At 43.8% G+C, this 22,782-nt stretch overlaps 1 protein-coding gene across 1 annotated transcript in view; it reads right to left on the reverse strand.

Moving 5' to 3' along the window:
• Nucleotides 1–22,782, reverse strand: part of coq8aa (coenzyme Q8A-a) — a 53,489-nt gene continuing 30,707 nt past the window's right edge. The window contains exons 7-17 of the mRNA XM_079526897.1: nucleotides 17,697–17,771; nucleotides 17,164–17,295; nucleotides 14,563–14,648; nucleotides 13,761–13,901; nucleotides 12,640–12,721; nucleotides 10,749–10,842; nucleotides 7,099–7,240; nucleotides 6,185–6,292; nucleotides 3,782–3,847; nucleotides 2,618–2,704; nucleotides 1–1,805 (exon numbers count right to left, since the gene is read on the reverse strand). Of these exons, the coding sequence (XP_079383023.1) occupies nucleotides 1,476–1,805; nucleotides 2,618–2,704; nucleotides 3,782–3,847; nucleotides 6,185–6,292; nucleotides 7,099–7,240; nucleotides 10,749–10,842; nucleotides 12,640–12,721; nucleotides 13,761–13,901; nucleotides 14,563–14,648; nucleotides 17,164–17,295; nucleotides 17,697–17,771 (1,343 nt within the window). The 3' untranslated portion in view covers nucleotides 1–1,475. The remainder of the gene's footprint in view (nucleotides 1,806–2,617; nucleotides 2,705–3,781; nucleotides 3,848–6,184; nucleotides 6,293–7,098; nucleotides 7,241–10,748; nucleotides 10,843–12,639; nucleotides 12,722–13,760; nucleotides 13,902–14,562; nucleotides 14,649–17,163; nucleotides 17,296–17,696; nucleotides 17,772–22,782) is intronic.

Here is a 22,782-nt window from a genome sequence, read left to right on the forward strand (position 1 = left end):
AAGGCTTTCCTATTATTCGACCATTTCCTTTTACTCAGAAAACAGAGCAAAAGACCAACCTGAGAAGAGGCGTTTTAAAGCATAATAATATATGGGTTCTCCTGTCACTCAGGGGGTCACCATTAATAGTTACATTACTATGCTGTACTCTTTGTTCTGTCTCTCTCTCTAAAAAATAAAAATAAATCATCAAATCTGTGAATAACTGTTGACATTTGCGAAAAGATTTCATAGAATGTGCGACAATGTATTTTACGGGCATGTATTTTATTTTATTTTTTCAGTTGTTTTATGAGGATCGTGGATTATTATGACAGTGCAGGTTGTAGGCTTCCAAACAACGTGCGCCATACATTGAAATCTGAAAATGTCTCTTTGATTTGCACGATTTCACATTTTGCATGCTTGTTGCAGATTCTACGAGACTGTCACTTTTTGTTTCGATGGCACCTAATTAATCTAAACTTGATCACTTGACAGCTTCCCTCAGACTTAAGCGTCATTTGTTTACGATACTGCTGCTTACCGAAAATAACATACTGCACATATTTATTTCCAGGGGGCGCGACGTCCTCATCCAGCAAAGTATAAATGACACATACCTAAATGTCAGTGAAATGACTACAGTCATTGAATATATGAGAGCCTCTATCAAATGTTTACAAATCACACTTTTCGGAACCAGTTATTATTAACAAGTATTAACCAGTACGTTTTGTCCCAGACAACCATTTTTAATTTACGCTCTAATTTCAATACTTTTGTACATTTTGAATTCCGTGACTTTGACTATTATTGCAGTATTAATACTTTTACGAGTACTTTTCCCACCACTCGAGCATTCAAAAGTCTACACACAAAATTCCATCACACCTCTATGGTGGGGAGAAAAAAACAAAAAACAAAACAAAAAAAAGGCAACATCCTAAAACTCAGCTGGCAGTGAAATAGCAGCTTCTTACACAGTGGGTACCTTGAGGGGGTTCCATGTGGCCCCCCGCCCCCAGCAAAATGAGGAACGGTTTAAACCTAAATGTATAGTACTTCGGCTATTCGAAAATAGACTATCTACCAGCTCATTGCGACGTGTTGTTGTGAGCTTGTGGACCTGCTAGCTGCTATAAAGATCTGCTATTTTCAAAGCATTTTGAAAAGAAATTTGGAAATTCTTTGAATTATTTTGGTTTTCACCAAAATCTCACCCCCAAATCTTCTCCGTGGTGCACAATATTTTCAGATGGGGATCCGTGGGGTCAAACACACATACATTTGGGGGTGTCCTTGACAGGACACCAGCATAAACCATGGCTGTCTCAAACCAACCATCGCCCAAACTCACTTCTCCTACCGAAGGCTCTGCACCTCTCGCCCCGTTTCCTCAGTCCCATCCATCCATCCATCCATCCATCCATCGGCCCCCAGGATCCCGTCCCATCACAATAATCGTCTCTCGGGGGAAATGGGAATTGGGCTTATTATAATGCCGTGGTGGTGGTGGTGGTGTCGGAGGTAGCGGGGGCGGCCGGGCGCTGGCGGCCTTCCCAGTAGTTCTCGTACACCCCCTGGAACATCTGGCGGCAGGGCAGCTTGGCGTTGAGCCGCGAGCAGATGAGGAAGGAGCCGCCCATCTTGCGGTGGAGCGAGTAGGTCTCCTCGGGCGGCGGCGTGAGGCGCTGCTTGAGCATGACGGGGATGAGGTTGTGGATGCGCTCCGTGGTGGACTGCGCGCCGAAGTCGAACGGCTCCACGGAGTCGAAGGCCTCGCCCAGGATCATCACCGCATCCACGTGGGCGTTTAGCATCGCCTGCAGAGAGAGAGAGACGCGTAAACCAGTGTTTCCCAAAGTGGGGTCCGGCGACCCCCCAGGGGTCCTTGAGTCAGTTCCAGGGGGGTCCCCAGCTAAATGATAGTTTGGAAGCAAATGGACCCTTATGGGTCTGTAACTCTGAGAGTTAAATTAACATTGATTTTACAATATAAATCGGGGTCCCAGAGATAGAATTGCCGTTAAATGGGGGTCGGTAGACTAATAATATGCATACATCAAACTGAGGGTCCTTGAAATTAAAATGGTTGAGAATCACTCCTAGAGCCATAAAACGTCTGGGGGTCCCTGGCATAGCTTTTCAAATGGGGGTCCGTGGGCTAATTAGTGTCAATTTGGGGGTCCTTGACAGTTTTTTCTTTCTTTTTCTTGCACTATGGTAGCACTGATGAGGGTGTATATTAGGAGCAGGCAACCTTTGGTACGGACGCCAACATTGGCACGGGGAAAGGTTGTTATGTATGGACAAATCTAAATCAATTGGGAAATGTTTAAATTTGATGTGGTGTCATAATTAAACGTAATGTTCATATGGCACACTGACTATCAAGGAAATGAAAAACACGGCGCTTTGTGTCAAAAAAGGTTGCCGACCCCTGGTGTATAGTGTTGTACGGTATATGGAAAGTTGCACGTTATTTATACAGTAATATAGTTGCCAACTTATTGATGGTGTTACTTGAGACAGACAGACAGACAGACAGACAGACAGACAGACAGACAGACAGACAGACAGACAGACAGACAGACAGACAGACAGACAGACAGACAGGCAGACAGGCAGGACTGACCTTGGTCTCATATCCGGTGAGGAACTTGAGCTCGATGGATTTCTTCAGAACACCGTCTCTGTCGCCCTTGGCTGCTGAACGAATGACCTGCAAAGACACACAACAACGAGCTCCGTCACACACTGGCTCCTCCTCCTACTCCTCCTCTGATCCCCATTGGTCAGTCGCCAAACAGCCAATTAGTGCCGGTCACGGACACATTTCCATGGGCTTTATTTTTGGTTTCCTACATTTTGTTTTTGACCCATTTTGGGCGGGAACCCCTTTTGGTGTTTTAAAGCATTATGTTATACTTTAGCTATTGAAAAATAGCAGATCTACAAGCTCATAGCGCGGCACTCGCATAATTTTTTTTTCCAGTGATTTCATGAAGAAATAAAATAAGAAATTACAAAAAAATTGAGATCAAATGTTTAAGAAGTGAAAATATCAAATCCACAAGCTCGTGGCGCAAAGTGACGCGCTGTGTGCACTTGTAGATCTGCTATTTTCCCTAGTTTGTGTCCCAGGCAAACGTCTAATCTCGTGAACCTCCCAACTCCATTGGATCCTCAATCTTTCTGCCAAACCAGCTAACTCCACCCGTTTAGCCATGCATTTTTCTTCTACCCTTTACATCTGTGTGCTGGTTAAAAAAAAAATTTAACAAATGAAAAGAATTTAAAAAGCGCTTTGACAAAAACCTCCTAACTCCACTTGAGTTGGATGGGGGTTTTTTTTCCCTGAATTTTTTTACATTTTGGGGGTAGGTGGTTTCTTCCAGACAGCAGAGATCATTTGAAATATTCAGAAGGCTGTCAATGTGCACCAGGAATAAGAGCATTTCCAATCAGCCTAGTATCATGTGAGCTTGTCTGCGGACTGATTCACCAAGGGTCATCATCACCATGTTGGCTTGTGGTGGACATTTTTGCCACAGACATACAAAACTAGTGGACACTAATATCACCAGAAACACACATGGAGCTAGCCCTGAATGACCATAGCAGGTCTGTAATTCTGAGAGTGTACAAATGGAACCAAATTCAATGGACCCTTACGGGTGGTTTGTAAAAAGAAAATCTAAAACGTTGCCACGGACAAGAAAGACCAAGTATTTGACACGGTCACGCGCGTCCTCGTACGGACATGTTGACGGCCCCTGCACCGCGTCACGCTCCTCACCTCGATGTAGAGGTCCGTGAAGCTCTCGTCAAAACTCCTGCTGGCTCCGAAGTCCAACAGCGCCACCTAGAGGGAAAGGAAGCAATAGCCACTTAACATTTGCCGGGGAATTATTTTTCATAATAATGGTGCTAGAGAGGGCCACGCAGATGCGGCAGATTTTACTCCTGCGCCTTCCATTACTCTTTAGTACCTCACGATATACCTCGTCTTAAGTCTCTCTAGAACAGGGGTTCTCAACACGTGGGTCGCGACCCCTCGGGGGGTCCCCAAATTATTTTAGGGGGTCCCCAAATTATTTTCCAAAAAAAAAGAAAAAAAAAAGTTTTTTTTTAATTTTATTTTCACGATTTTTCAAAAATAGCAGACCTACAAGCTCGTAGCGCGCCACTCGGTGGCGCGCTATGAGCTTGTAGATCTGCTATTTTTCAATAGCTAAATTATAACAATGCTTAAAACACCAAAAGGGGTTCCCGCCCAAAATGGTTTAAGGTTATTGTAGCAGTCAATTTACATTGGGGGTCGGGAGGGGGCGGGGCGGGGGTCCCGAGACATTGCCAAAGCATTTCCGGGGGTCCCCGGCCAAAAACGTTGAGAACCCCTGCTCTAGAACAGGGGTGCCCAAAAGGTAGATCGTGATCTACCAGTAGATCACAAAGGCTATGCTGGTAGATCACATGACATTCCCCTAAAAATATATAATTTAAATATATATATTTTTTTAAACTATTTTTCTGCCACTTGACTTGTTGACTTGATTGACATCAAAAAGGGCTTATGCAATACTTTGTTTTCAAGAGTGTTTCGCACAAACAGCTGTAGTAGCATTACAAAGTTATACAAGAAAAAACGTCCAACTCCATTTCCACCCCTCTATTTCCCCATTCCAAGTGTGTTTGTCTTTTAAAACACCATCGCTGCTATCCCAAAGCCCCCTCAGGTACATATTTTTTAAACTATTTTCAGCAATGGGATAATCTGTTTGATGGGTAGATCTTGTTGAGCCGGTCATTTTGAAAGTACAGTTGGGTGCCACCGATATTGTCCCTTATCATTTGACCCATTTAGGCCTGACCTCAACATTTTAAAAAATCCTTCTAAATCCTCCAGTTTTCTGAAATAAATATTTTCACGATTTTTCAAAAATAGCAGACCTACAAGCTCGTAGCGCGCCACTCGGTGGCGCGCTATGAGCTTGTAGATCTGCTATTTTTCAATAGCTAAATTATAACATAATGTTTAAAACACCAAAAGGGGTTCCCGCCCAAAATGGGTTAACTGTCCTTTTGCGCAGATCACGCAAACCTCAGCAAAAAGAAAAGGACAATATCGATGGCCTCCAACTGTAGCTCTCAAGTCCAAAATGTGTGGGCACCCCTGCTCTAGAAGCATTCATATTCCAAACAAGGTGCTTGCTGAAGTCCGAAATGACCACAGAACATCTGCTTTATAATCAAAACCATGGAGAGTGCCGTTACAGAGCACCGAAGTCTGACGTCAATATCGGTAGAGGGCGCAAATCCACGGGTTCATGTACTTTTTTATTTGCATTGTAATCCCCATAGGGGGGATTTTAGATCGCCTCATATAATAACTGTGTTTGAAAAATAAACAAGTCATCCATGCAGGCCGTTTCACTCATATGGATATGAAGAATCACTGAGAGAAAACACTATTGTTACTGCTGCTGAATTAGTTACATTTTCACTAGAAACAGACTGTTCCACAATGCTTATATGAAACGATTTTAAGATGACCCCATGTTATTCTCCATAGAGAAATGACTTCCGTGAACCAGGGGAATCGAGGGGACGAGCAAGTGACGTCAGGACTTCGGCGCTCTATTATGAGGAACTTTTGTCTGCCCATAAACAAGGAAGTGAACAGTAGTGCGCATGTGCAAAACCGGTCAAGGTATATATATATATATATATAATAACATTATAGAATAATAATTCTAAAGATGTGTATACACGTCACTAGCATAATTAGTGTTAAAATAAACGTATCAACAGGAACAAACATACAGAGGCGTAATTTCATAGGGGGTGCCACAAAATAAGTTACCACTTAAGCCGCACTTCTAAAATTGCAAAAATAGTGGCTCCACAAGCTCTCAACGCGTCACCAAGCGACGTGCCAAGCGACTATTTTTATTTGTTTGTGGGCGAAAACAGAACATGTTTGAAAATGTTTGACTATAATGACATAGATGCCATGTTGAAAGTGGTTAATACATTAATGGTGGCATAGAATAAAAGGCTTATCTAAAACAGATAAGAGTTGGGAACAATGTATGCATACAATAACTGAATTTGAGGTTACATGTGACCACTAGGGGGTGCCAAATGATACAGTAGCGGATGTACAGCAGAGAATGTGTGGACAGACAGACGGACTCACCTTGTGTGTCTCTGGGTTATAGAAGAAGTTGGACCAGTTGGGGTCGGTCTGCATGAACCTGAACTCAAACAGCTCCCTCAGACACAAGAGCAGGATGTTGTAACAGATCTGAGAGAGAGAGACAGAGAGAGAGAGAAACAGAGAGAGAGAGAGAGAGAGACGTCTTAATTATAGCAAACAAGATCCACATTTCCAACAACATGATAGCCACGTACAAGCAAGTATAGTAAACAGATAAAGACAAACAATAAATCAATCAAAAATAACGTCACGTTAGCATAGTATTAAACTAAAACTAAGACTAAATATATTGACAATTTCGTCAACAAATACAAACTAGACTAAAATGTTAGGAAGGGACTAGTGGACACTGGACAAGAGATCCAGTATAAGTCATTTTACACTTGGTTGCATGCTGAAAATAGCACGTGTTGTGAGCTTGTAGATCGGCTATTTTTAGCAAGTGTAAAAAGCAGTCGGCATCAAGGCCCGCCAAAATACATTTTAGTCGACTAAATCAACTGTAGATTTAGTAGACTTTAGAATCTTATATTTATTTAGACTAAAACTAGACGTACACTAAAACATTCCAGGTGACTAAAACTAAATGAAAACTATTCAAGAGAATAAGAATAAGTACCAGGTCTTATTACTTAACTTAAGACCTGGAGGAGTGATCAATGCCATTTGGTTATTCTGAGTGGCCAAACAGCATTGACCACGCCTCCAGGTCTTAAATTAAGTAATAAGACCTGGTACTTAAGACACGCATAATACTGCCCTATATGACTAAAACTAAAATCTAAATTTGCTTGTCAAAATCAACACCGCCCGGGGACACTCTTCGGGTCCTGGGAGAGGCCTTCCGACTGCTCCACAATATCATAAATATGAATAACACTAGAATATCTTACCTCGTTCTTCAGGTCCTGGGAGAGGCCATTGGCCTGCTCCAGAGGGAAGCCAGCGACCAGCTCTGTGGTCAGGACATGTCTGCTGCTCAGCTCGTCCACCACCTCTGGTACGTAGAAGAATGGGTGGTCCTTCAGCAGCACCCTGGAACCCACACAGAATGTACCCTGGGTTATAATATGTACCGTGTACACCAAGTGGAACCCACACAGAATGTACCCTGGGTTATAATATGTACCGTGTACACCAAGTGTACCATGGGTTATAATATGTACCGTGTACACCAAGTGGAACCCACACAGAATGTACCCTGGGTTATAATATGTACCGTGTACACCAGGGGTGCCCACACTTTTTGACCTGAGAGATACTTTCAAAATGACCAGCTCGGCAAGATCTACCCACCAAATCAATTATTATACCATTGCTGAAAATAGTTTAAATATGTACCTGAGGGGGCTTCGGAATAGTAGAGTTTGTGTTACATTCTGTACAGTATAAGACAAATGCACTTGGAAAGTTGGAATGAGAATAGAGGGGGAGAAATGTTTTTTTTTTTTATCGTTTTTTCTTCTTCAATATATTTAAAAGAAATACTCTTTAGGGGCATGTCATGTGATCTACCTGCACAGCCTTTGTGATCTACTGGTAGATCGCGATCTACCTTTTGGGCACCCCTGGTGTACACCAAGTGGAACACACACAGAATGTACCCTGGGTTATAATATGTACCGTGTACACCAAGTGGAACCCACACATAATGTACCCTGGGTTATAATATGTACCGTGTACACCAAGTGGAACACACACAGAATGTACCCTGGGTTATAATATGTACCGTGTACACCAAGTGGAACCCACACAGAATGTACCCTGGGTTATAATATGTACCGTGTACACCAAGTGGAACCCACACATAATGTACCCTGGGTTATAATATGTACCGTGTACACCAAGTGGAACCCACACATAATGTACCCTGGGTTATAATATGTACCGTGTACACCAAGTGGAACCCACACAGAATGTACCCTGGGTTATAATATGTACCGTGTACACCAAGTGGAACCCACACAGAATGTACCATGGGTTATAATATGTACCGTGTACACCAAGTGGAACCCACACATAATGTACCCTGGGTTATAATATGTACCGTGTACACCAAGTGGAACCCACACAGAATGTACCATGGGTTATAATATGTACCGTGTACACCAAGTGGAACACACACATAGACCCCTTTTCCACCGGTTGGTTCCCAATGGGAACCGGTTCAGTTCTTTGTGGTTCTTAGTCCATGAGCCAGAGGTCCAAAATTGGAAGATTAATTATGGGCAAAACTATACCTATATTAGATTGTTATCACCATGAAACTTACCCAGTTGATTACTTACACGAAGACAATGATTTATTGTATTACAATTTTTTACATTTTTAAATATGAAAATGAGGCATTGTATAGGAAAATATGCAAAAAAAAAAATAATATGAAAAAGCTACTACTGTGGAAGGGTTATCATGTATTAATTTACTTGATCCTTTACTGATCCTATAAACAATTTAATATAGGTATGGTTTTGCCCACCAATTTTGGAGCTCTGTCTCATGGACTAAGAACCAAAAATAACTGAACCGGTTCCCATTGGGAACCAACCGGTGGGAAAAAAATGGCCGAGTACAACATGCTTTTCTCCTCAGAGAATGAGACAATAATGATGAGATGAAGATAAATACAGACAAACGGACTGTTCAGATACAGTGTCTATCTTTAGCAGGTCGGCCATTAAATAGCTCTGCCGCGGATCAAAGCGTCGGAACATCTGACCACAACAACATGCAAGGAGAAAGCTACAGTAAGTATCTATTATAGACTGCAGGGCACATGTCTGTGTGTGTGCGTGCGTGTGTGCGTGCGTGTGTGCGTGCGTGTAGGTTTGTGTGTGTGATACTTGATAGTGTCTGTATCACCCAAATGGGTGAAACATGTCAATCTGATTCATGTGACCATGGGGGGGCGCTGTTGGGTATAATAAGAATCAAGTTCACTGGCATGGGTGGGGGGGGACTCCACATGCAACCAAGTGTAAAATGACTTAACCCATTTAGGCCCGACATCGAAATTTAAAAAAAACGTATTCTGAAAGATTATATATTCAAAGATTTGTGCCGCATTTTCACTTTTTTCCAAAAAATAGCAGACCTACAAGCTCGTAGCGCGCCACTCGGTGGCGCGCTATGAGCTTGTAGATCTGCTATTTTTCAATAGCTTAAGTATTACATAATGCTTAGTTAAAACACCAAAAGGGGTTCCCACCCAGAATGGGTTAAATACTGGATCTCTTGTCCACTAGTCCCTCCCGAAAGTCTAGTTTTTATTTGCTGACAGATTGTCAATATATTTAGTCTTAGTTTTAGTCATTATAGCTTAGTTTTCATTTAGTTTCCGTCAGTGAAAAAAGGTAGCCGACGAACATTATTTGTCATAGTATTAGGGCCCCATTTACACTGGCAGCCGGATGCAGCCTGAATCAGATCTGAGTCACATCCAGATTGGTATCTGATTTGTTTAAATGAGTCATGTGACATGTCGGACTCATTTTAACCCATTTAGACATAGACATATATACGTAGACGCCCTTTCCGGCTCTGAGGCGCGTGTCACCATTGAAGGCACAATTTTCCCGACATTCCTTGCAAAGCATTAGCGAAACCTTGTCAAGCTTCCGCGTGCGTAACATAAGTCCCGCAAAAGACGCGCTGTGATTGGCCAGTAGTCACTTGAGTGACAGCGAGAGACATGGAGGAGTCGCATGAGTGACGTCACTTGGGCAGCGACGCAGTCGCCTTCAGCAAATGCCTTCAGCACTTCTAAATAAGAAAGCTGCTTGCTTTGTGTTCACTCTTTAGTGAACACAAAGTTTTCTGTTAGTAATCTAATCCCCCCTGGCTCTGATGTTGTATTGTTAATAACTTTGTTGTTTGTGTTTGTTTGTTTGTTTGTTTGTTTGTTTGTCTTGTTTTGTATTGTAATGTATATTGTCATGACTGTTATAAAGATTTGTTAAAAAAAAGCACTGCACTTCCGCCTTCATTGGGATACACGTCGCTCCAATGAACTGCAACGGCCAGTGAGGCATCTATTTGTATATATTATTATATAATATCTATGCATTTAGACCTGAGCTTGAATCTACGAATGCCTTCTAAATCCTGACAGTTTTCTGAACAGCCTCGTGTTTCTATGTCAGTTGTTCAAGCATTTTCATGTCAAGGACCCCCACAAATATATGTATTTGGCCACTGACCCCCATCTGATAATATGTTGTTAAAAACGTTCACTCTGAAAGAATATATTCAAATATTTGGGCCACATTTTCACGATTTTTCAAAAATAGCAGACCTACAAGCTCGTAGCGCGGCACTCGGTGCCGCGCTACAAGCTTGTAGATCTGCTATTTTTCAATAGCTAAAGTATGACTTAAAACATCAAAAGGGGTTCCCGCCCCAAAATGGGTTAAACCAATCGGATTTCAATCTCGACGTGGCACAGATCTGATTCAGGCCTTTGTAAATGGGTTCCTATTAGTCGACGACATCGACACGGCTCCGCTAAAAAAAGCAAGTGATGTGGAAGTGGAGCGAGACTCACCTGAACTTCTTGGCACACTGGGCCTCTCGGATGTAATCGCACTCCTTCTCCAACTCCTTCCTCATCACCTCGATCATATGCTCTGGAAACAGACCTGCAATACGGGACGGTAAAGAATTAACGTTTTACTTACTCAAATAAATATATATTGTACTTTTGACCCCCACACTACATTTCTGGGGGTAAGTCATTGATGGCGATGAACCAAATGTACCCTTATGGGTCTATACAATAGAGTAATAAAAATATAGAGACCGAACCGGAGCGTTAGCCCTGCCCCCAAGCTATTCATTTCAGCGGAAGTTGCTCCAGTGGCGTTTTGAAGCACCCGGAAGACTGCCGGAAGTACAATTATAACTCAATGGCTCGAGCGAGCGGAAGTTTAGCGTAGCCTAGCCCCCGGACCTCAAATTTCAGGTCCGGGGCTTATGCAACGTGACTTCATGAACGTCCGTCCACCTCCATGAGAGTGCTGCAATTCCACATTTCGCCAGTAGGTAGTGGCAGCTTCAACGTTGGATTTAGCCTTACTGGGGGCTTGGTCTATACCTCCGACAGTGTATACATGTACCAATTTGAAGTTCCTTTTGAACACGGCACAAATATTAAATTAACCCATTTTGGGCGGGAACCCCTTTTGGTGTTTTAAACATTGTTATAATTTAGCTATTGAAAAATAGCAGATCTATAAGCTCATAGCGCGCCACCGAGTGGCGCGCTATGAGCTTGGAGGTCTGCTATTTCTTTTAAATCGTGAAAATATTTATTTCAGAAAACTGGAGGATTTAGAAGATGACAAATCACTGCTTTTGTGAAGGATTCTCACTTCTCAGAATAATTCTGCTTCGGCAATGTGGTCGATGTTACATCGGCTACGTGTGAGTGAAAGAGACAGAGGGGGAATGTAATGGGCTATATGCCGATGATACTAATGAAGGCTCTGTTCCATTCTGGTCAAACAGAGTCAGGGTGCTGCTATTGTGCGTGTTTGGCTCACTGGAAACACTCAAAGTGTCATTGAGTGGGTTCCAAATGGCCCCCGAACGGGTGTGTAACTCTGACCCCCTTTCTGAAACCAGCTCCTCGCCACTCGCGCTACACACTTGCCCTCGATATGCGCGTTCACGCGAGGCTGCGCCATATTAAGTGTCGTCCGAAACCAAGCAGCCTTGAGTGGAAGTGGCTTATAAAGCCCTCAAGAGCGAGTCTGTGCCGATCTAGACTCGGTTGCCTTGTGCAGCCCTGCTCTGTGTCCGCATGGAAACCGCAACCTACAAATGTAAGAACCACCACAAATATAAATATATAAATAAACTCCTCCTAAACAATCTTCATCTGATGCAGAATAGACAATGCTCCAACTGATGTTCACAAGGGCTCTTTATTTACCCCACCGTGAAAAAACTATAAATGAAACCACACAAACAAAACAACTTTTAACACAATGATTTATAAACACCATGGATGTATATGACACGTCACAAACAACTGTACAAACAAAATAACAGGTAACACAATTGCGTGATGGTAACCATGGCAACGAATGGTGTCTGTTTTCTGTTTCTGCACAAGGAGGGCGAGTGTATTTCCAAACAGTTTTTTATACCCAGCACCCTAATCAAGGGAACTTGATTCAGCTGGAGGGGCACTTTCTGACGAGGGAACCTCCTGAGAGCACTTCAAATCAAGGGACTGGTTTCAGAAAGGGCCTGAGAGTGTACAAATGGAACTAATGGAACCTTAATTAGCATCATCTGTAACACCTGTGAAGGTGAGATATTCTGGGTGCATATAGCCCATTGCTCAAGAAAGACAAAGAGGAAACAATTAAAGGCTTGTGGGACTTGTAGTTCTCAATTAAAAACAACCCAAAAAAAAGCCCAGTGTTTACCTTCGGGGAGAGCGTTGCTCATGCTCAGTACTGTCATGAGGTTGTTAACGTCACTGTTGATGCTCTGCGCCACGCCCGGGTACTGCAGGGCCACGGGGACAAACAGAGCAGGGAGACAAAGAAGGCAAAGTGTCACAGTTTAACGTCACAGCAGCGTCACACAGATCCATATAATGGCATGGATGTGATGCGACGACGTCGGTGTCATTTGTCAATTTGGTGATATATATATTTTAAAAATCAGACCCGTCTGAAACTGAGTGGTACGTAAACAAGCCTAGCCTCTGTGTGTGTGTGTGTGTGTGTGTGTGTGTGTGTGTGTGTGTGAGGCTGCGCAACCGTGACACTTGGTGGTCAACAAACACTATCCGACAGACAGACACAGCCAGGCAGACACACACAGTCTATAGGAGTGGTTAGCGCCACTAGATTATTCGAATAATCAGAAAAGTAATCAACAGAATAATCGATAAGAATAATCATCAATAATGAGTGTGTGTGTGTGTGTGTGTGTGCGTGCGTGCGTGCGTGCGTGCGTGCGTGCGTGTAAAAAAAAGCGAAGCATTAAATCAGAAGTTTGATGTCCATGTTCATCGACAGAGATAAAATTGTACAGGAAAATGCGTGTCCGTATACAAACATGTTTCCAGACCAAGTAATACATGTGTTTTATGTTGTTTTATTCCAAGCTAACCCTGAGGACTTTTACTGCGTACGATGTACAGAGGAACACAAAAACAACACTTAACCGCCGGCGGATCCCATTAGGCCTCCTCATCATCACAGGACAGAAAACATCAAGTGTCTGATTCTATTACACCAAGAAGCGTGTGATCAATTTGTGGGATGCGGAAAGAAAAAAGCCACAGTGCCACAGATCATGTGGCACTCTTCTCCTGCACGTGGACATACTTCTGTGTCTTTCTGTGTGTGTGTGTGTGTGTGTGTCTGAACAAGCATGCGTTTGTGTGAGAAGGGAAGCATGCCAGAAGACATCATTCATCGGCAATCTTTGTTTCTAAATTAATTTCCACTAAACAGCGAGGCTCTATGTTACCAGAACGCGCACGCACGCACGCACACGCGCACACATGCACACACACACACACACACACACAAACCTGTATTTTCATGGCAACCTCCCGGCCGTCCTTCATCCGGGCCAGGTGAACCTGTCCGATGGAGGCGGCAGCAAACGGCCGCTCCTCAAACATCTCCAGCTGGTCCCTCCAGTTGGGACCCAGGTCGTTGTTCAGCGCTTTCTGCACACACACACACACACACACACACGAAAATGTGTAAGAGTTTTCCAAAACAAAGTCTACAAGATTGTGAAGCTGGTGGATGAAAAGTGAAGCTCGTGCGGCGGCTGCAAGTTGCAGCAAAATGTTCACGATTTTTCAAAAATAGCAGACCTTGTAGATCTGCTATTTTTCAATAGCTAAAGCATACACCAAAAGGGGTTCCCGTCCAGAATGGACGGGAACAGGTAGTCTGTTTGGATGCAGGTAGTCAGGGGCGCTGCCATTGTTGCATATGTTGGCTCACTGGAGACACTCTGCTACACCAGTGGGTGGTCTCAAAGTGTTCTTGAGTGGGTTCCAAATGGCCCCGTACGGGCGTGTAACTCATTGTACAAATGCAATACAAATATCTACACTCTCAGTTATGGGGGTCCTTGACATTTAAAAAAAAAGTTTGAAAACCACTGCACACAAAATGGAACAGAGCCTTAATTAATATCATGGGTAACACCTGTGAAGGTAGTAGGGAAGTGGCCCCCGGTAAGTAGGAAGAGTTATTCTGTGTGCATATACGCCCATCAAATCCGTCAATCGCAATAACTCGCATGACAATTCATTTAAGCTTTTGTAACGGTGACACGTCTGAGGAGAAGCAGAAACAAACGACTGTAACACGTACCATCATCTGTTTGATGGGCATGAAGTCGGCACTCTGCCGGACTCGCTCGAAGATCTTGGCGAGCTGGGGGTTGATGAAGGCATCGTCTGGAACACAACAAACAAAACACAAGCGGGGTTTGTACTCCACGGCGTCACCACATATAGTGCAGGGGCAGTGGGAGCGGCCGTGACGGGGCATCAGTGGGTGAAGCTCGCATACCACAGGGGTTCTCAACCCGTGGGTCGCGACCCCTCGGGGGGGGGTCGCCAAATTATTTTGGGGGGTCCCCAAATTATTTTTCAAAAAAGAAAAAAAAAAGGGTTTTTTTATTTTATTTTTTCCCCAACTGAATGGATGAAAAATTGAAAATTAAGAGTTTACATGGTACACATAGTACATGCATACACCTTCCTAATGATTGAGAACCCCTGGCATACCACATACCTTCACACACAATGGACTGATAATGATGACCGCATGTTTTGTACAGGGCACTAGAGTACAAGCGATAATCATACTATAATTCAGTCAATCAATTCAGTCTGTCTGTCTGAATGTGTGTCTGTCTGTCTGTCTGTCAGAAACACCGCCGTATCTCCTCGCCGCCTGCACCAATCGCTCCCACTTTTCACACAGGCATTGACCATAATAATATGGAGGTCTGAACGAAGCCCCTTTTTCCAATTTAACAAATTATAAATTAATAATTAAGTTATTAGTGAATAAAAAATGCGAAAACGCACCCAGGGCGCAGTACCCCCCCGTGGCCACAACGGGTAAGGGCTAGTAATAATAATAATAATAGGGTTGGTACCCTCAAAAAAAAAAAAACATGCTGTAATCCTGGTCTCTATACTGGCCTGATGGAGGGGGGAAGGAACTGGTTGGAATAACGTGTTCCTTCCACGCGCTACGTCCAACCGGTTTATACTAACCAATATTTCTGGGTCTAACGATGGGACCTAGTGGCAGCGGTGGCCGAACGGATTGCGGAGCGGTCTTGATACCGGAAGGTCGCCAGTTCGAATCAGCGGTCCGACACGTTCAAATTACCACCGCTGAAGTGCCCTTGAGCAAGGCATTGAACCACTACGATGAAATGTTCTATGAGCAGGGCCTGGCTGGAAACAAGTTCTTGAGCTTAGCCCAGATACCCTGGGTAAATATAGTAACTTTGCTTTTGCTTTGCTTTGACCTATATGGGGTCTTCCAGTAGACTAATTCCAAATGTTGTGGCAAGTGTTTTGCAACACCATGCACCTATTCCACGCTGCAGCACGCTGTGTGCTTGTAGACTATTAGTTATTAGTTATTTTTGTCACGTGAGGTACTCTGGTACACATTAGGCTGTACACATCACGCTGCCCTTTTGTCGAATAACGACTTAAATTACATATTTCGTGTAATGTTATAAAAAATAAAATAAAAACGTTTTTATTAACAAAATCAATAGCCCAAAACAAGGCATAGCCAACATTTTTTTTTCCAGGATAAATTCCAGGATCCTTTGATAAATTCGAAAAGCTTTTCCAGGACTGGGAAATGTTTTTTAGTTGTTCTCATGTTGATGACCATGGGAACCCTGACTTTACCAAACCCAGGGTCAAGAAGTGTATATATATATATCGGATCGAGTCAAAAGGTCAAAAAACTGTCATGAATCCAAATCATAACCCGATGACATGTTTACGGCCGTGGCTCCCCCACCATCTACTGTATCTGTGACATAATGTGGTAACTTAATTACTCGCGAGGGCAGCTGTCATTGGGAATGACGGTCTGATTTACGCTGCAACTTGAGCACGGAGCACGTGGCGTGCTGTGGCGTTGTAAACAAGTTACACGTGTGCAACTAACTATAACTAACTGCCACAAAGTCAACCAAACGACCGCGGGGCCGTGGCTATTAAACATTGTGTGCCCACGACGTCTGTGGACGTCCTGGGTATTACCCCACGTGTTGTGCCCAAGACGTCTGTGGACGTCTTTTTTGTTTTTTTTATATAAAAAAAAAGATGTCAAAAAAAATGAATGTAAAAAGTGGGCTCCCTGTTTTTTTTTTTTTAAAGTGTTGTGTGGGCACACAATGTGTGGAATACCCCGATATTTAGGACCAACAACCAATTTAATCTTGCTCTATTAGCTCAATGGTAAAAAAAATAAATAAAAAAGGTCAGTACTTGAACAGGAAACCGGGTTCAAATCCAGGGGGAGAAGAAGTTGCGTGGTGCAGCTTTAGTCTTGCTCGTGTAGGTTAATCGAATAATCAGGAAGCAGGTTATTATTTCTTCTTATACATGCCAATGAATTGACACACTCGACATGTTGTGAGAGCTTGTAGAAGACTATCTTTTCTTGTTTGCCTATTTAGACCTATTTAGAGTCTAAATAGGTCTAAATAGACAAACAAGAAAAGAAAATCTTCTACATTTTAGACCAACACCTATAGCTTATATACCTTTGAATCCGGGAGCTACCTCTGTGTCTCATTGAAGGTTTTCAGAAACCTTAAGTTAGGTGTTAGAAGGCGTTTTTAGAATCGACCTTGCAGGTTTAAATGGGTTAGAGGTCTGCCTGTGTGTGTGTGTGTGTGTGTGTGTGTGTGTGTGTGCGTCTCACCTTGTATGCTGAGCATCTGTCCCAGTTTGAGCGCGGCTCCTCGGACCTTACACAGGGTGCTGACGATGCGCTCCGCGTTGGCCTCCGAAAGGAAGGGGCTGGAGTCCAGGATGGACTTCTTACCGTTCTCGCCTGCACACGCGCACACACACACACACACACACACACACACACACACACACACACACACACACACACACACACACACACACACACACACACACACACACACACACACACACACACACACACACACACACACACACACACACACACACACACACACACACACACACACACACACACACACACACACACACACGTTAGCTGTTGAGGCCAGACAACCGGGTAAAGCATTGTGCAGTGTTCATTTTAGCCACAGATGAATGGCAGATTTTTCAGTGGGTCCCAGAAAGCCACGCCCACTGCACTGCTAAACTCTATGTGCTGTATGAGCGTCTGACCTTGTACCGTGTCATTTGAGCGGGAGAATGGCCCGCGAGCGACTGAGTGCATGTTTACGTGTATTTTACCTGTTGTCTCCGAAGCCCGCATGCTCTTCTTGGCTACTTCTGCCAACGCTCCGAAACCCAAGCCCACAGCGAGACCTATGGGAGACACACAGACACACAGACACACAGACACACACTTAATCTTAAGTGGTTAACCCATTTAGACCCGAGAGACCAGATTCTACAACTTGTCTTCTAAATCAGTTTTCTGAAAAACCCCATGTTTCTGTGTCAGCGCTTCTCAAACTATTTCATGTCAAAGACCCCCAATAATTATATGTAATTGGCCGCCGACCCCGGTCTGAAAAGACTTTGTTCCAGGGAGCCCCCCCCCAGAAGCAAAGATTTGAGTTGGAAAACGTTTGCTGTGAACAAATATATAATCAAAGATTCGCACTCGTTTTCAGGATATTTAAAAAAAAATAGCAGATCTACAAGCTCGTAGCGCGGCACTAGATCTGCTATTTTTCAACAGCCTAAAGTTTAAAATAATGGTTAGGAGTGGTCCAGTTAAGGCCCTGCACAGTGTTGTACCCGAACGATCGTTCAAAGAACGATATTAAGTTAATATCTAGCGGAAACCATAGAGTATAAAGAAGGATAGAGACCGAACTGGAGCGTTCAGTGGAAGTTGCTCAGTGGCGTTTTGAAGCACCCGGAAGACTTCCGGAAGTATAATTATAACTCAATGGCTCGAGCGAGCTGAAGTTTAGCCTAGCCTAGCCCCGGACCTCAATTTTGAGGTCCGTCCACCTCCATTAAAGTGCTGCAATTCCACATTTCGCCAGTAGGTAGTGGCAGCTTCAACGTTGGATAGCCTTACAGGGGTCTTGGCGGAAACCCCACCAATAAGTCCTTATCCGACACAAATTAACTAATCTTTCTCAGCCGTACAATTTTCACTGGAGAGCGCAGCGCGCATCTCTGCGTGATGATCCTGTCATGCAGGCAGACAGGCAGCAGGCAGACAGACAGGCAGACAGACAGGCAGCAGACACAGAACATCCCGACTCCCGACCCAAACACTGATGAAACTTGTTGATTAAACATAATGTGCCACGAAAAATAGCTTCCAATAGCTTGTTATTTTTGCGTCGAGCTGGTATGTGTCCAGACCTTACAGTCTATGGTCCAGACTCCATATCGCCTCGAATGGCCAACAAAATACATCTCCCTCCGGCTCCCACAGACTAGTGAAGCGCAGCCAGTAATGCATGATTTATTCTTCGTCGCACAAAGTGTTCTGTGCTGAAAATAGCTGATCTACAAGCTCTCAACGCGTCGCGTCCGCGACGCGTTGTGAGCTTGTAGAACAGCTATTTTATGCAGGCTGTGAGACACATTCAGAAACTTTTGCCTTCACAATCAAAGCATGCAGCTTTCACAAGTGTGGATAAAAGACAAGGAAAAGGATTAAGAAATCGCTGGCATTTCACATTGCAAAAGAGCTATTATTTCCAAAATGTAAAAAAAATGATAAGGAATTAATTTGGATAATGGTAATGGAGATATTGTAAAAGTTGTCACTTTATTGATCCCAAATGTTGGAGTTCATTCCCAATAGCAGGCTTTGGCAATAATACAAAAATAAAAAAAGAACGAAAAATAACTATTATAGTTCATTTTTTTGGAACCATGAACTTTAGTTCAAAATGTTGAATGATGAACTATGAACTGAACGAGTTCATTTTACATTTTTTGAACTGTGAACTGAACTAGTTCATAAAAAAAAAAGAACTTTCCCAACCCTGGCCCTGCGTAGGTATGCTGGGAGTATCATGTTGATGCATGCGCGGTGCGCCATGCACGCCACGGCGCGCGCTATCAAAGAACAGCGTGCGTTTGTGCGATCGGGCGTAACGAGTAAAGGGTGAGCGAGATAGAGAGAGAGAGAGAGAGGGAAGATGGACGGACATGAGAAATGTGACGGAGAGATGGTGTGCATTTTTGCGTGCGTGTATGTGTGCGTGTACGGGTGTGTGTGTGCGTGTGTGCATGCGCAACTGTGTGTGTGTGTCTTATATAACGCTATGTTACGTAACTGTAACTCAGACAGCATCTGAAGTGTCGACAACGAGATGCTGAAGTACATAAGAGTTAATTACTTACAGCATTTATTTTGATACGGCAACAGTCAAAACGTCATCCGAGTAAAGGAAGCGTTGTTTACTCCGTACTCTGGGAGCAGCGAGATCCGTCCAAAAGGAAGGACGTATTAGCACACACACACACGATCTGACATATCCCACAAGTATTGATGACCTCGACCGCAAGTGATCGGAAATGCAAAACAAACAAGGCTGTCTGATAATGACCAGCAGGAGTCGGAGATCAAAAAGGAGATTCTGGAGAATCCGATCCAACATGGCCAGGCTATTAAGATGCACCTCCCCCCCGCCCCCCGCCCCCCGCCCTTTCCCGACCACCTGGCTGCAGGCCTCATCTTCACTGACATTTTGTTGCTGTCCAAACCTCTTATCTCCATGCTACAGTTGGGTGCCACCGATATTGTCCCTTATCATTTGACCCATTTAGGCCTGACCTCAACATTTTTAAAAATCCTTCCAAATCCTCCAGTTTTCTGAAATAAATATTTTCACGATTTTTCAAAAATAGCAGACCTACAAGCTCGTAGCACGCCACTCGGTGGCGCGCTATGAGCTTGTAGATCTGATATTTTTCAATAGCTAAATTATAACATAATGTTTAAAACACCAAAAGGGGTTTTGCGCAGATCACGCAAACATCAGCAAAAAGAAAAGGACAATATCGATGGCCTCCAACTGTACTTGATCATACTACAGCGTCACAAAAAAAGCAATCAAAACGAGTATGTACAGGCTCGAAAGCTTGTCAATCTGCTATTGTTGATACGCTTTCGTTTGAGTCCTGCAAAACCCAACAGTTTTGGACATAAATGTGGATGTTGCCACCTGACAGAGACATTTGTCAAATAATTAAAATAAAATACAGAAATACAGCCTAAAATGGAGTGAAGGATGATCTCTGTGTCGCCATGAACACCATGGAGACGAGAACACAAACATCATGCCTAGTCTCTCTCTCTCTCTCTCTCTCTCTCGACTTACGTCAACAGTCTCTCTCTCAACGTGTGTGTGTGTGTGTGTGTGTGTGTGTGTGTGTGTGTGTGTGTGTGTGTGTGTGTGTGTGTGTGTGTGTGTGTGTGTGTGTGTGTGAGAGTGAGTTCGGACAGATGACACTGCAAATAACCTGATCTCAACGGGGGGGTGGGGGGGGGGGGGGATTCTCTGACTTGGCATTTTGTCACCCATGACTCAGCACAGGTGTCTGCTGCTGTCAATCACACACACACCATGACCAGGTGTTTATACGGCTGGACGGAATTAGAAGGATATAAATAGAACAAAGAACAAAAAAAAAGGGACACAGAAACAACCAGGTTCTTAATTTAAATGGAGTTAGAGAGAGCTGTCTAGTCAGAGGAAGGGGGAGGGCATCGGTGAGAGCGACGTGAATACATTGATTTGTGGTGGGGGGGGGGGGGAACCCAGCTGTGGTTCGTTGACGCTTGTAAGCAGCATGATGTCATTGCGGTCCGTCAGAAATATCCCGCTCCGGGACTGGGGCCCGGCTTTAGCGGTCCGCGGGCACCTTGGCTGGTAATCCAGCGTGACAGTGTGTCGCGGGTTCGAGTCCCGATCCCGACGAACTTTGTTTGCGTGTCTTCCCCGCCCATCTCTTCTCTCCCCGTTTCCTGTCGACTAACTATCTATCTATCAATATAGGCAACAGCACCCCCCCCCCCCCCCCCAAAGAAAAAGAAAAAAAAAAATTCTCAACGGATTTGCATGAATCAAACAGGTGCCCCATTTGGGCACCCCATTGTTGGTGTTGTCAGCGCAAATCGCTACCGCTGTGTGTGTGTGTCTATTACTGAGGGCAACACCTGCTATTCCTATAGTACACACACACACACACACACACACACACACACACACACACACACACACACACACACACACACACACACACACACACACACACACACACACACACACACACACACACACACACACACACAGGTTGCGAGACTAGTCATGGGGGTCAAACAGAAGATTAACCTACTGTATGTAATCTTGTGTGCAGCAACAAAACCCACAGCCGGATTAGAACTCAGGGCCCAGAGCTCAGTCTGGTTCTATGGGCTCCATTTTCGTCACCGCTGAACCCCTTATCCCTAAACTTCTTTGCCTTTTTTTATCATTTTGAAAAACATTTTTGAATAGTTCAACTAGCCAATCTACATTGACACGTTGTGAGCTTGTAGACTGGCCATTTTAACTATTCAAAAATGTTTTGCCAAATAGTAAAAAAGGCAAAGAAGTTTAGGGATAAGGGGTTTAGCGGTGACGGAAATGGAGCCCATCATGTCTCTCTGTTGTTCAGTGTCGATTTTGTCAAAGCCATGGAGGAGAGCGACGTATAGATTTAACCCATTTAGGCCTGACGTCGAAATTAAAAAAAATGTAAATCATGACAGTTTTCTGAAAAACCTGTGTTTCTATGTCAGTGGTGCTAAACCTTTTTCATGTATTTGGCCGCCGACCCCCATCTGAAAATATGTTGTTCCAGGGACTCCCCCATAAGAGTTAAAAACGTTTGCTCTGAAAGAATATATATTCAAAGATTTGTGCTACATTTTCAAGATTCTTCAAAAATAGCAGACCTACGAGCTCGTAGCGCGCCACTCGGTGGCGCGCTACGAGCTTGTAGATCTGCTATTTTTCAATAGCTAAATTATAACGTAATGCTTAAAACACCAAAAGGGGTTCCCACCCCAAAATGGGTTAAGAGAGAATAGACAGTTTTGTCGGGGGCCGTAAACGAGGAAGTGAACAGCCAGCTGCGCATGATGCGCGAAACAAGTCTAGGTTTCGCTGAAGAAGGCATAAATAAGTAAATAAATGGATTTCAGCTATCCCGTTTGATATGATTAAAAAAACATTTATAAACATGGACGAGGGCAGATGGTCCTGAACGCGTAGGAGTAGCCGGTAAGTTACGTATAGGTGTCCAGAAATGACCAGAGGATTGTAAGGTTAAAGTTGGGAGTGCCGCAGACCAT

This window comes from Electrona antarctica (assembly GCF_951216825.1).
Source record: "Electrona antarctica genome assembly, chromosome: 17".
NCBI classification, from domain to species: domain Eukaryota; kingdom Metazoa; phylum Chordata; class Actinopteri; order Myctophiformes; family Myctophidae; genus Electrona; species Electrona antarctica.